The 15,257-nt window shown below is 40.3% G+C and overlaps 2 protein-coding genes across 13 annotated transcripts in view; both read left to right on the top strand.

The window, feature by feature from the left end:
* Positions 1-7,014, top strand: part of LOC110070281 (uncharacterized) — a 52,094-nt gene extending 45,080 nt beyond the window's left edge. For 2 of the 8 annotated variants that reach the window (XM_078388224.1, XM_078388223.1), the window contains exons 2-7: positions 337-404; positions 736-930; positions 1,102-1,228; positions 2,412-2,479; positions 3,014-3,140; positions 4,664-7,014. In XM_078388224.1, the coding sequence (XP_078244350.1) occupies positions 1,195-1,228; positions 2,412-2,479; positions 3,014-3,140; positions 4,664-6,117 (1,683 nt within the window). In that variant the 5' untranslated portion in view covers positions 337-404; positions 736-930; positions 1,102-1,194 and the 3' untranslated portion in view covers positions 6,118-7,014. The remainder of the gene's footprint in view (positions 1-336; positions 405-735; positions 931-1,101; positions 1,229-2,411; positions 2,480-3,013; positions 3,141-4,663) is intronic. The other 6 variants (XM_078388219.1, XM_078388222.1, XM_078388220.1 and 3 more) reach the window with 5 other exon arrangements.
* Positions 7,015-10,337: 3,323 nt separating this feature from the next.
* The window catches only part of LOC140701269 (uncharacterized), a 35,310-nt gene continuing 30,390 nt past the window's right edge, over positions 10,338-15,257 (top strand). For 2 of the 5 annotated variants that reach the window (XM_078388277.1, XM_078388273.1), the window contains exons 1-2: positions 10,338-12,112; positions 13,569-13,702. In XM_078388277.1, the coding sequence (XP_078244403.1) occupies positions 13,637-13,702 (66 nt within the window). In that variant the 5' untranslated portion in view covers positions 10,338-12,112; positions 13,569-13,636. The remainder of the gene's footprint in view (positions 12,113-13,568; positions 13,703-15,257) is intronic. The other 3 variants (XM_078388275.1, XM_078388274.1, XM_078388276.1) reach the window with 2 other exon arrangements.

Below are 15,257 nucleotides of genomic sequence, written 5' to 3'. Positions count from 1 at the left end.
CTACCATACATCACTACTGGGAAAACCATAGCTTTGACTATTCGGACTTTTGTTGGCAAGGTGATGTCTCTGCTTTTTAAGATGCTGTCAAGATTTGCCATCGCTTTCCTCCCAAGAAGCAGGGGTCTTTTAATTTCGGGGCTGCTGTCTCCATCTGCAGTGATCATGGAGCCCAAGAAAGTAAAATCTATCACTACCTCCATATCTTCCCCTTCTATTTGCCAGGAGGTGATGGGACCAGTGGCCGTGATTTTAGCATTTTTTAATTATTATTATCATTTTATTCTGAGAGAAACTTATTCTACTATCTTCCTACTTCTTTTGTCTCTCCTGCAGAAGCTGGAAGGATGCGGGCAACAAGTATTCCTTCATCTGTTCCTCGTGATGGTGAAAAACCAAATCAGGTATGGACAAGGACGCCTTGTGTATTCAGCCCTTTTAGTCCTGGAGTCAGTCTGGCCATTCCTTTTTAATGAAAGGCTCCATGTTTTCAGTGCTTTTATAGCAGGCTGGTACCACATGGTGCTCTCTGTATGGGGAATAGCAGTACTAATTATCGTATATCTGACTGTTGAAAATGGGGGTGAATTATTTTCTGTTAATTTTGAAGAATGGCTCAGGATCTGTGCACTGTTTGTTTTTCAAAGCTAAATATGGGATGAGCAGGAATTGCTTTCTACTTTCTATACATTCCTTCTGAATAGAACTCCCTCCCTCTGTTTTCTTCTGGGACAGGTAGGAGTACCAGAGCAAGCTTGCTCAAGCTGACCAACGGCCAATCTAGTTTAACATTCCGTTTGTGACTGTGGCTGCCTAGATGCCTCCAGGATGCTGTCAAGGCAGGCTGGTCACCAGTAGCCCCTTCCTTCCCTCTGTTGTTCCCTCACAACTGGGATTCAGAGACTTCTGTTCCTGGAGCACACAGCCAAGGTGATTAGCAGACATTGGTACAGTTATCCTCCAGTAGAAATATCATGAAGGCCACTCATGAGTTTTTAAATTTAGTATAATATCCATGCATATTTCTTTAATTGTTGTTAGGGATTCAGGAAGTTGTCTTTATGAAACTTATGAGGAAGCCCTGCTTTCCATTTTATATAGAGTCCAGTGGCCTTTGAGGAGGTGGTCGTGTTCTTCACCCAGGAGGAGTGGACATTGCTCAATCTTGACCAGAAGGCTCTGCACCAAGAAGTCATGGAGGAGAACTGGAAAACTGTATTGTCTCTTGGTAAGGCCTCCTCATTCCCTGGCTGGTACTAATCTCTCTGGCTACCAGTGCATTAATGACTAGGAACAATAACCAGAACGATAATGCTTCCATGTTGGAGTGGTGTTCCAACTCACACTAGCCACTGGGGGATCCGTAGTGTCAGAATGGACAACCTGTGGCCCTCATGTGCTGGTTCCAATTCCCATCTCCTTAGCCAAATTTGCCTGTCTGGAATCATTGTGACACTAGTGGTTCATCAACATCTGAAGAGCTGAAAATTTGCAGATTGCACTAGAGGATTCTCAAAAGGTACAGCTCTAATTTGAATGGGGTTTCATCTTGACAGCTTGATTGTAGGGGTATTTGTTAGTAAGCTGCTTGATGAGGCCTGAAAATTCTAGGGCTTTTAGAGACGTTTTAGAGAATATTTTAAGGCTTTACTTTTCTACTGCTTGTAATTACTTTAATCTCACCTTTCAAATAATTTTTTGGCCATCTTATGATTTATGTGAACGGATTTAATTATATTGAGAATGGATTTAATTATATTTTTTATGCATAATTATTTGTTCTTAATTGTATTTGAGAAACATAAGATAAAGGAGAAACATCCCCCACCCATTTTAGAGCAGCTAAAATTTGTTGGAATATTATGAGGTAATTTGAGAAGGCGGTATTGCTTCTGTCACCCCACCACCACCAAAACCATAGAAATGTAAACCTGCTGAGTTGCAGAAATCCTATCTGCTTCTCTGGCCAGTAAATAGTTCTTGGAGAAACAGCAGCTACGACAGGGTTGTAACTTTAATGAGACCTACCGAAATGCTACAGAAGTGTTCAGGTTTTCAAGTTCCTTGGAATTCTTCATTGATTACATAGCATTTTATAATCACCCGCCCTTGTTTGACCGACTGTTGATATTCCTGTAGTTTCAGTTTTAATTCTCAACATAAAAATAACTTAAGACCTATCCCACACAGTCCACCAGTACACAGACAGCATTCTAGCTCCTGTCCTCTGAAGAGGCCTGCCACACAGACTGGAAAAATGTTAGAAAGAAAAACCTCCAGAACATGGCCAGACAGCCCAAAAACCCCACAAAAATCATCAATTTAGTTTCTTGCTAGCATTTTTGGATTATTATTTTATTCTGAGAGGAATTTATTCTACTATCTTCCTACTACTTTTGTCTCACCTGCAGAAGCTGGAAGGATGCGGGCAACAAGTATTCCTTCATCTGTTCCTCGTGATGGAGAAAAATCAAAACAGGTATTGACAAGAAACTAAAAAGACATCTTGTGTATTCAGCCCCTTTAGTCCTGGAATCAGTCTGGCCAATCCTTTTTAATGAAAAGCTCCATGTTTTCAGTGCTTTTATAGCAGGCTGGTACCGCATGGTGCTCTCTATGTGGGAGATAACAGTACTAATTAGAGTATATCTGACTGTTGAAAATGGGGAAGAATTTTTTTCTATTAATTTTGAATAATTGCTCAAGATCTGTGCATTGTTTGAGGTCTTACAAAGCTGAATATGGAATCAGCAGGAATAGCTGATTCCTTAGTACCATTTCCTTCCCTCTGTTGTTCCCTCACAACTGGGATTCAGAGACTTCTGTTCCTGGAGCACACAGCCAAGGTGGTTAGCAGACATTGGTAAACTTGTCCTCCAGTAGAAAGAAGCCACTCATGAAAGTTTTAAATTTTAGTATAATATCCATGCACATTTCCTTTAATTGTTATTATGGATTCAGGAAGTTGTCTTTATGAAACTTAAGAGGAAGCCCTGCTTTCCATTTTATATAGGGTCCCGTGGCCTTTAAGGAGGTGGCCGTGTTCTTCACCCAGAAGGAGTGGACACTGCTCGATTGTGACCAGAAGTCTCTGCACCAAGAAGTCATGGAGGAGAACTGGAAAACTGTATTGTCTCTTGGTAAGGCCTCCTCATTTCCTGGCTGGTACTAATCTCTCTGGATACTAGTGCAGTAATTTTTTTTTTTTTTGGCCATCTTATGATTTATGTGAACTGATTTAATTATACTGAGAATGGATTTCATTATATTTTCTTATGTATAATTCTTTGTCCTTAATTTTATTTGAGAAGCATAAGATAAAGGAGAAACATCCCGCCCATTTTAGAGCAGCTAAAAATGTGTTAGAATATTATGAGGTAATTTGAGAATGCTGTTTTGCTTCCATTGCCCCCCACCAAAACCATAGAAATGTAAACCTGCTGAGTGACAGAAATCCTGTCTGCTTCTCTGGACAGTAAATAGTTCTTGGAGAAACAGTAGCTATGACGAGGTTGTACCTTTAATGAGACCTACCAAAATGCTACAGAAGTGTGCAGGTTTTTAAGTTCCCTGGAATTCTTCATTGGTTACATAGCATTTTATAATCACCCATCCTTGTTTGACGGACTGTTGATATTCCTGTAGTTTCAGTTTTAATAATCAACATAAAAATATGGTTGTTGTGGGTTTTTCGGGCTCTTTAGCTGTGTTCTGAAGGTTGTTCTTCCTAACATCTCGCCAGTCTCTGTGGCTGGCATCTTCAGAGGACAGCACCAGAGCATAGAGTTCTGTCCTCTGAAGATGCCGGCCACAAGACTGGCGAAACGTTAGGAAGAACAACCTTCAGAACACTGCCAAAGAGCCCAAAAAAACCCACAACAACCATTAGATCCTGGCCATGAAATCCTTCGCAAAAACATTTTTATGTTTACCTAAAAAAACTCCATCCATGTTGAATCGACACAGACTAAAAGGAGATGTGGTAGCTTTCTGTAAATATTTGAGTTGCTTCATAGAATGGGTAAGAAGCTTTTTTTTTCACTAAGGAGACAGAATTCCTGCCAGTGGTTTCAAATAACAAATTTTAAAACTCTACAGAAGTGTGGTGCTCATTCCTGACCCTCTCTACTCTCTCCTTTTCCCAAATTAGTTTCCAGCTCTCAAACTTCAGGGCATTTCTCCATTGGAGAATTGGAACATGGAAAGGTTGGGAAGAGGCCAAAGTCTCTGCTACCAGATAGAGCAACTCATCTGTGAAGCCAGCTAACAAAAAACAGCCCAAAAGCTGTTATGATGACTGAGTAAAGAAAGTCTTTCACAACCTTAGTCATCAAAATATTTCAGACACAGAGGAAGTGATGAGTTAAAATAACACAGTTTTTTTTCCAAGCCACTTTGGGGCTACTTGATAAAAATGTGTTACCTTTTTTTACTGCTACATCACAATACTGATTCACATCTAGCTTTTAGTCCACTAAGACTCTGTGACTCTGTTTCAAAAGTCTAGATGCATCTGTAGATGTGATGGCAAAATTAAAAGGGAAAAAGTTGGATTTAATGAGAAAATGTTGTGGCACTTGAAAGACTAGCAGATTTCTTTTCATGTGCACTTCCAGGCATGAAAGTACTGTATATTCCACAAAACCTCTTTTTTCCCTTGTAGATCTGTTTGACTCTTCAGTTCAGTCATTTCTTCATTTGTCCTTCTTTCCAGAAAATAACTGGAGTGAGAAAAATTTATGTCCCAGATATGGAGGAATATTTATGCACAAAGCAGAGCTTGCTGGACACCAAAGAACTCACACAGAAGAAAGCTGTACTCAAGAGGAACCTTACGAATGCATTAACAAGCGCTTCATTACAGAAGTATCTGGGAAATGTTTAGATCACAGTTTACACATGAGTCTTCGGAGACTGCACAAAGGAGGAAAGCGATACAATTACCAGGAGTGTGGGAAGGCTTCTTCTCGCAATTCAAACTTGCTCATCCATCAGAGTGTCCACACTGGGGAGACACTGTATAAATGCCAGGACTGTGGGAAATGTTTTTCTCAAAATTCAACCCTTGTGATCCACACAGGAGAAAAGGCATGCAAGTGCTATGAGGGTGGGAAATGTTTTGTTTATAATTCACAGCTTATGACTCATCAGAAAATACACACAGGAGAAAAACTGTACAAATGTCAGGAGTGTGGGAAATGTTATGCTCATCTTTCACAGCTTTTGAGTCATAATAGAATCCATACTGGAGAGAAACCATACAAATGCCAGGAATGTGGGAAATATTTTGCTCAGCATTCACAGCTTGTGAGTCATAATAGAGTCCATACTGGGGAGAAGCCATATAAATGCCAGGAGTGTGGGAGATGTTTTGCTCAGACTTCAGACCTTGTGAGTCACAAAAGAATTCACACTGGAGAGAAACCATACAAATGCCAGGAATGTGGGAAATGTTATGCTCATAGTTCAGTACTTGTGAAACATAAGAGGGCCCACACAGGAGAGAAACCATACAGATGTGAAGAATGTGGGAAATGTTTTGCTTGCAGTTCACTCCTTTTGAAGCATAGGAGGGTCCACACAGGAGAAAAACCATATAAATGCCAGGAGTGTGGAAAATGTTTTGCTCAGAATTCAGACCTTGTGGGCCATCAGAGAAGAGTCCACACAGGAGAGAAACCATACAAATGCCAGGAGTGTGGGAAGTGTTTTACTGACAGTTCACTCCTTTCGAAGCATAGGAGGGTCCACACAGGAGAAAAACCATATAAATGCCAGGAGTGTGGGAAATGTTTTTCACAGAATTCAAATCTTGTTGGTCATAAGAAAGTCCACACAGGAGAGAAACCATACAAATGCCAGGACTGTGATAAATGTTTTGCTAGGAATTCAGATCTTCTGAATCATAAAAGACTCCACACAGGAGAAAAACCATACAAATGTCTGGAGTGTGGGAAATCTTTTGTTCGCAGTTCAGAGCTTGCATGTCATAAGAGAGTCCACACAGGAGACAACCCATACAAATGTCCTAAGTGTGGGAAATGTTTTCCTCGGAATTCACACCTTGTGGGCCATCAGAAAATCCATGTAAAAGAGAAACCTCTGAAATCCCAGTAATGGAAAATATTTTGTTGATGTTTCAGATTGCACATATTGTGAACCATCACAGAATCATCATAAGAGTGGAACTATACAAATGATAGGAGTATCAAAATATTTTTGCAGCTGGAATACTCCATTGAGTCTATTCAGGAAATGGATAAGAAAATGTTTTATCAGTGCTCGTACTGAACATAAAATGAGAGGGGCACTATGGCATTTTTCGGTAAGGCACCAATGCTGTAACAACTTTTATAGGTTCTCAAAGCTTCACATAGTACAAACAGGAAAGGAAGAAGTAATTGGTAGGAATGCCTGGTTTAGAACATACAATGACCATTTGGTTTCTACCCTGAATTTACTTTTTCTGTTGCCTTATGCCTGGGGAGAAGAGGCTGAACAGTGTATCAGTGTTTGAGGTGAGCAAATACACACTTTTCCAGCAGAAAATACCAATGAGCAGGTTGAGAGTCCTCAAATAGCATCCTGGATCAAAGTCCAAAGAAATGTGGACATTAAGGCAATGTTCTGTCCTTGCCGTTGTGAAATATTGTAATTAAAAGCATGTCAGGCTCTGGTGTTCTGCAATATTAAGAACCCCAAGGGATGTATCCTGCTTTTCGAAATGTCAGCCCCATTCTAGGAAGAGTGGATTTCTCAGAAGATTCTGGAAGAAGAGCACCTTGAACCCTAGCCTCAATTCCAACCTCTTAGTTCATTAGAATTATAGTGGGAATACTCAGGATAAGGATCTTCTGATGCATAAGATTCTTGCTGTATAGCAATATTTCCTATCTGCTATGAACACTTTGTCATTAACATATTAGTGGGTGAACTTTCTAGATCTGAGACACATTGCCTGGACTTCTGTGATTTATAATAAACGTTGATGTAATCAACTGGTGGCAGCTGAAAGACATGTAGCGTGAGCCTCTTGCTTGGTGAAACAAGCAGGCGCCACATGGGAACGTGACAGTTCTGTTGATGGGTTTTCCCAGGAATTGGCTGTATTGGCTGTTAGTCATTCCTTGTGTTGTATCCCCTAAATGCTTGTGCTACAACTTGCCTCAGTATTACAGCCACTCCATTTCTTCTGAGTTTGTTGTTTCCAGAGGAAAACATTTTACAGTTATCTGACTGAAAATGTCCAATTCCAGTTTACTGACAAGGACTAGAATATTTAGATATTCAGGGTTTTTTTTTTTTTGCTTTACAATTTCCAGATCAATTTAATTCATATTTCTTATGAAATATGGGGTTTTTTCCCCGCTTGATGACGATTTCACTGTACAGCGATTTTCGTGGAACACGTTGTCATAGTCAAGCGGGGCACCACTGTTTAACAGTCTTTAAGATGCCACACCATTTTGGTCTTTCTAAGAAATAGTCTGTGCAAGCACATCAGGCAAAACCAAAAGAAAAATTAGAAAGACCAAAATGGTGTGGCATCTTAAAGACTGTTATACAGTGGTGCCCCGCTTGACGACGACAATGTGTTCCAGGAAAATCGCTGTACAGCGAAATCGTCATCAAGCGGGGGAAAAAACCCCATTGAAATGCACTGAAAACCGGTCAATGCGTTCCAATGGGGGAAATACCTGCTCGTCCAGCAAAGATCCTCCATAGGGGAAGTCATTTTGCATCGCTGTCTTCCAGAAATAGGTCCGGAAAACAGCGGGGAGCCATTTTGAAAACCCGACAATCAACTGTTTTTAATGGTCGTGAAGCGAAAAATTGGTTCCCGAAGCAGGAAAATCATCGTGAAACAAAAAATCCCACTGGAATCATCAGTTTGCTATCACTATAGCGATCGCAAAAAATTCATCGTCAAGAGATTTTATCGTTTAACGGGGTAATCGTCAAGTGGGGCACCACTGTATTTTAATGTAAACTTTTGTGGAACTTCCTCCTTTGGAAATGAGACTTGGTTGGCTGCTGTTACTGGCATGTTGCATTTTTCATCTTCTCCATGCTAACATAGGAGCATCTTGGTCTTGCAGAGCTTCAGTAGTATGGAGTGTTAAGGAAGCCTTGCCCAGCAGAAAGAGAGTGATTCCAAGACTCCGTTACAGGCATTGTTTGGTACAGAATAAAATGAGAGACTGATGCATATTTGGCTCCACAGCAGACAGGGACCCTGATGTTACCAAGGCAGGAAGACTGAAAAAAGATTAATATGATTTTAAGTCATGTCCACAGAAAAATAAATGTCCAGATCATAGAAAAGTAGCACTCTGTCCTGCTTTAGTTAAAGTTCCCTTGGAATGCTGTGTCCAGTTCTGCATATTACCATTGAAGAAACAGAATAAAAAGATGGAACATGTCCAAAAAAGATAACTAGAAAAGATTCTGAAAACAAAGTGCCTTGTAGAGAGAGGTTAAGGGAGTTGCCACAAACATCACTCCTTAGAATTCTCTGATCTGTTGTTTGCCAGATAATTTCAGAAGAGTCTCATTCATTGATAAAACATTGACAGCCACACTGGCCCTCCCTGCTTTGAGTAATTGCAGCATCCCACCCTCTGCCATATTGCCAAATTTGTTCTTACGACGGTAACACTTTTTAAAAAATCAATTAAACCGTCTTGAAGAATATAAAACTAAAACAAAACTGGAGTAGATAAAGAGTAATGAGGCCATCATACATTACCTAAAATAACACGTGAAATGCAAAGGCCTTCACCTGGATCCTAAAAGAGTATAAAAGATAAAAAGCAAGTTGTGCTGCTTATACTACTCCATCGTGCTTCAAGCTCTCTCAGCATTTTAGGGAAAATTCAGGTATTGGTGGAGCCAATCTAACTTAATGGTCAAATTGGTTCTATAATTAGTCTGTTTTGTATTTTCTTCTTAGAGACACTTCCCCCCAAACAGTGTCCTTGGGATCAGTGTATTGTTGGATGAAGTTACTAGATTCTCAGAAACCTAAAACCACAATGGAAGTTGGCGAATAATTACTGCAATGCCAGAATACTGACGCTGAAGCACTTAAGAGTTGGACAGAATGAGGAATTGGAGCCAGAACCCTCTTGGTGACTTATGTTCATATTAAGTGAAATGATGAAAAAATGTGGAAGTGAATCATCAGTACTTAACTATTTGCTACTTGTATTTCTTATTATGCATCACTTCATGCAACTGGTTGCACAGCAAGAGATACAAGCATGAACTATGGTAATTAACACCATAGTAACAATTGGCTGCCCACTGCATTGATACTGGGGTATCTTGCCAGCCAAATTCTGACCAGCATGTTTTGTTCAGCATGATCACTAGAAAACTATGTTTTGGCCAAAAACTGATCTTTTGAAAGTTCACCTCCTAGCATATCTGTGGATTTTCTAATGAGAAGACAGAGGGCGCATTTATTTATTTATTTATTTAATTTATATGCCGCCCACTCTACCCAGAGGTTTCAGGTTCATTTTATGTAAAAGGCAGATAGTTCTTTAACAGCTAGTTCTTATTATGGACTATGCCAGTTATTTTAAAATTATATTTATATTGGTTCCTGAAGAGCCAACAATCAGCTGGATTCCTACTGATGTTTGCTTCAGGTTTGCTGTTTGCTGTAGTTAACTGCAGCTAATTGACATGGTGCTGAGGCACATCTCTTTATTGCCTCCACCCACCCACCCCCCACAATTTTGGTGAATCAGCTGCAGAAAGTTACAGAGACCTTATGCAAATACTGGTAGGATTGTAGTCACTAAATGTTTGCCCAGTGTTAGGGGCACAATGTGCTAAGCACCATTTTATTTTATTGGGTGACTCCATTTGGAGTCTGTGGAGAAATTTGTGAATTGCAAGCTTGTATGCTGAAGCAAATCACACATTTTAAATAATACTTCTCTTCCAGCAGGGCAACGTGCTTGTCCTGATGGTGCAGTTTCCTACATCCTGAAGCACAAAACCCAACAAGGCACCTGTTGTAGGCCACTAGAGCATCTCCATTGCCATCCTGTCTCTCAGTTCTACATAGGTTTTGACAAAGCACTCCTAGCCTCCCCCCCCCCCAAATTTCTATCTAAATAGCCTCACAAAACATTCCTGTTATCTCCTTTTCTTTCTTTCACTCTCATTCACAAGCTCTCAGTGAGGGAGGCCAGCTGTCGGCCTTGCAGCTCTCAGCAAACAAGCCAGTGCTTCCCAGTCTTAGGTCCCCATATGTTCTTGAACAACGACTCCCAGAAATCCTGGCCAGCACAGCTAGTGGTGAAGGCTTCTGGGAGTTTTAGTCCAAGAACATATGGGGACCCAAAGTTGGAAGCCATTGCATTTAGTTGTACTCCCTTCCAACAGAACTACGTCCTTGAAGCAGAGTGTCCTGTTGCAGTCAAATAAAGAGCCAAAAACACTGGCAAAGCTCCAGGCAGCTGAAAGAAAAGTCTGCTTCTGTTTGTTTGTTTAAATTAAAACAATAATAATTAAGGGGGAGGATTTCCATGATATCATATTTTTTCTGCAGTATATGTTTGAACTTACAGGTTTAGATATGTTTAAGGCTAGATTACTCATAAACATGTTTAAACTTGCTTATAGGTTGCAGAGACACTAATTATAGAAACCCTCCCCCTAATAATAATTTTAGAACTGCAGAGCTGGAAGGGACCATACGGATCACTGAATTCAGCCCCTGCCAAACAGGCATAGTGGGGAAATGAACACCCAAGCAGATGTCTACGGCTCTGAGCTATCCAGCAGTTAAGGACTTTGGCAATGGTGCTGCCTATTTACAAGGGGAATTACTACTTGTGTGTTTTTTGAGGAGCAGAATTCCTACCTGGTTTATGTACTAAATTAGAACCATGCCTCATAATTTGAAAAAAAAAACCTCATGGTTGGTGATTGTTTAATGCTCCAGTAAAGCATTACACACAACGGAGCTTTATTACTATGGGAGATCCCCCAGCTACAGTGGTGCCTCGCTAGACGATGATAATCCGTTCCACTGAAATAGCTGTTTAGCGAAATCATTGTCTAGTGAAAAGCATTTCCCCATTGGAATGCATTGAAACCTGTTTAATGCATTCCAATGGGGAAGAATCGTCGTTGTCTAGCAAAAATCGGCCATAGGAAAATCGCTTTGCAAACCACTGATCAGGTGTTTAAATCGCTGTCTTGCGAAGCTTAGGTCCCGAAAACACCCGTTTTGTGAGCACGGAGGGAGCTGTCAAAATCGTCATCTAGCGAAAATCGGTTTGCAAAGCAGGGACCAAACATTGTCCAGCGAAATTCCCCCATAGGAATCACTGTTTTGTGAATCGCTATAGCAATCGCAAAAAGCCAATGTCTAGCGAAAAAACTGTCATGCGGGGTAACTGTCTAGCGAGGCACCACTGTACTTTTTTTCTTTCTAGGCAAGAGAGTGTCTGATCCTTCTGACTAAAGATGTTCATATTTATCAGGGATTTTCTAAATAAAAAGTATGTGCTCTGCCATTCAACTCCAGTGTTTGACCCACTCATTGAATATTAGGTGCCCTCTCCTTAGGGCAGGGACCTGTTCTTCTGTGTTCTGTGAAGTCACTGTAGACATTAGCAATACCAAGAACAGACAGCTGCCTTAAATCAGAGAATAAATCATAGGAAGTCAAATAATATCAGAGAAGGGGATTATTTTAGTACAAAAAACAGGAATAGACAGATAGATAAAAGAAAAAAATGCTAACGATGTCTCTCCCCGGCGCATCAAGCTTTAAATAAACTCCTTTTCTTGCCAACAATACTACTCATCCTTTCGCTCAGACAGGAGATCAGAGGAGTCCATGCTTCTCCTGCCAGGAGCCTGGGTCGGCTTCAGTCACATGATAGGAAAGGGGAAATGAGTTTTACTTTTTTTAAAAAAAAAGTGTGGCGCATGCGTGGTCCTGCACATTTAGCCAAGAGGAAAAGCTAGGCAACTTTAAACGGGACGCTTTGGAAAACAACAGCACCGACCTGTTTGCTTAAAACATGCACAAAAGAAAAAGAGTGATTCTAAAAATCGTGAAGGTAAAAGAAGAGGAGGGGTGGTGAGTATTATTTGTTCTGAATCTTGCTGGGAAGGGGATTGTTTCTGGACTATCCCCTTTACAAGAAGGGAAAGAAAATAAAAGGAAAGGACGAAATAGTAGAGCAATTTCTAGGCAGGGAGACGAGGGATCTTCAGAAGAAACTAAGAAAGGAGGAAGGAAGGGAGGAACGGTGGCTACCGATTTTATTCCCCCCACCCCACCCGTTTTAAATGTTTGACTATTTTTTGCAATTGCCTTCCATCCTCACTTCCACGTATTTCATTGACTTGCTGGTCCCTTCTAATAATCTGGTTGCAAACCGGTTTCATTGGCATAAGCTTTGCCCTCTTTATTAGACAAGCATAGGGGAGGTCGAGAGACAGACAGTCTATGGAAGCTTAGGCAGATAAAAACATGCTTTAAAGATGTTTAAAAAACGCATATTTAAACCTGTTGTGTTGTTTTTGCTGTGATTAGACCTGCAGGAACTGTCTGCCCTAGAAATTTTGCCCTCCTTCAACAGGCTCTGCAGGTATTTGTATCAGCCCCTGTATATTTAACAAAGGTGAAAGGCTGGGATGTGATGTGAACAAAATGGGTCCCATCTTTTCAACTATGCTTCCAGTTAACCATTCCCAGGCAAAATAAATTTGGTTCCGACTTCAGCCTGTTCATATAAATTACCCCAGCTTCACGTAGAAACTGAAACAGGGTTGTAGGTCTATCACTATTCCATGAACAACCTGTTGCAACTTAAGACAGTTTGTGTCTGTGTGGACCACAGAAGGCTTACTTTCATCTCTCTGCTCTCTTTTGGGCAGGTACGAAGGAAGGCTTTGGAGATGGAGCAGCTAATCTGCAGATATATATACTATATGTCCTCCATTAGTTTTCAAGTGTTATTTTAAGGATCAATTTATTCTGCACATTTTTCTCTACTTCATGTTTTCGAGAAGATGAAGTAGAAAAAACTGAGTTTTACAGAAAACTGAGTTTTCTCTACCTTACCTTGGTATTCTAGGCCAGTGGTCCCCAACCTTGGGCCTCCAGATGTTTTTGGACTATAACTCCCAGAAGCCTTCACCACCACTTCCGCTGGCCAGGATTTTGGGAGTTGAAGTCCAAAAACATCTGGAAGCCCAAGGTTGAGGACCACCATTCTAGGCCATTGCCTAGAATACCAAGGTAAGGTAAGGTAGAAAAAACTCAGAAGTGGTTTACTACTCCCTTCTTCTGAGGGCACCCTGGGACTGTGCAGTTTGCTCAAGGCCACAAAGGCTGGCTCTAATCGCAGGCAGCACAGAGGGAAATTGAACTCCCAACCTCTCAGCTTTTAGGAGGACAGATTTTATCAGTTTCACAGCCTTTGGTCTTGCTTTCTTGCTGCACATTTCAGATTACGGTCTCTCCTTCTGTTTCTCAGTCTTCAGCCGTGGCCTTGTATAATACTGTATCATCCTTTTCAAACTTTCAGGCCTCACATCTGCACCAAAGTGTTTGAGATGGTCTCTGCATGAGCTGTTCCTTCGAAAATTGAAATGGATGCAACAGGGTTTTCTCAGGTATGGGTTTGAAGGCAGGGCTGGCCTAAGGCATTTCCCGACAGAGGTGGGTGAATTTCTTGCATGAAACAGAAAACCTTTTACGTAACTCTCCCTCTGCCTAGCGATTGCAAATGGAACTCTTTTATGCCCAGTATTTTACCCCAGTGATCTTATGGAGAGTGACCCTTTAAGGAAAAATCAAGGCAGAAAAGTAAACCAATACATAATGTATTCAAAGAATAGACAAAATGTTGAGAGGTCATTGATGTCCATAAAAAGTGAGAATAACCAACGCCCAGATTCCTGTTGCATAACATGCACCTGCAGTATACAGTGTTGCCCCGCATAGTGACGATAATCTGTTCCGAAAAAATCGTTGCTATACGGATTCGTCGCTATGCGGGGCAAAAAAGCCCATAGGAACGCATTTAAAACACGTTTAATGCGTTCCTATGGGCAAAAAACTCACCATTCTGTGAAAATCCTCCATGCGGCCGCCATTTTTGCTCCCCGGTAAGTGAGGAAAGGGTGCAAAAACACTGCAGGCGGCCATTTTCTTTACCCGGCAGCCATTTTGGAACCACCGATCAGCTGTTTAAAAAACATCGTTATGCGATAATAGGTAAGCGAAACACTTACCGATCATCGCAAAGCAATGTTTTCCCATCTAAAACATTGCAATGCGATCGCTTTTACGATTGCAAAAAACACATCGCTGTGCGGATTCATCGTTAAACGAAGCACTCGTTATGCGGGGCACCGCTGTAATCAGTTTCACTGCATGGAAGTCCCAGAACAAATGCATATATTTTATCTGTCATAAAGTTGGAACTGACTTACAGCAACCCTAATAGAGCTTTGAAGGTGAGTGAGATAGTTAAGGAGGGATTCAAACCCAGTCGCCTGAAGTCGGAATGTTTAATTACAAAATTTTTTCCTCTGATCACCCTTTTGGAACAGGATTTTGCAATAGGATTTTGGTTAAAGATATTATTATTATTATTATTATTATTATTATTATTATTATTATTATTATTATTATTATTATTATTATTATTATTATTATTATTATTATTATTATTATTATTATTATTATTATTATTATTATTATTATTATTATTATTACTACTATTACTATTACTATTACTATTACTATTACTATTACTATTACTATTATTACCATGTTTCCCCCAAAACAAGACCTAACCTGAAAATAAGCCCTATTATGATTTTTCAGGATGCTCATAATATAAGCCATACCGCCAAAATAAGCCCCAGTTAAGTGAAACCCCACCCTCCACCATTGTTCAGCAACCAGAAGAAGATGACATGACTGCATTTGAATAAATGTAGATTGTTGTATACGAAAAAAATAAAACATCCCCTGAAAATAAGCCCTAATGCGTTTTTGAAGCAAAAATTAATATAAGGCCCTGTCTTATTTTCGGGGAAACACAGTATTATTAAAGGTAATAGTAGTAGTAATGTTTAAAGCATGAAACTAATGCTTGAAGTGCAATGGTTAAAACAGCTACATTGAGATTATGAGGGAAAGTAATGGCACAATACGATAGGAGATTATAAAAAAATAGATGAAAGGATAAAATAAATATATATAT

Source organism: Pogona vitticeps, chromosome 2 (assembly GCF_051106095.1).
Source record: "Pogona vitticeps strain Pit_001003342236 chromosome 2, PviZW2.1, whole genome shotgun sequence".
NCBI classification, from domain to species: Eukaryota; Metazoa; Chordata; class Lepidosauria; order Squamata; family Agamidae; genus Pogona; species Pogona vitticeps.
This window is presented reverse-complemented; position numbering and strand designations above follow the sequence as displayed.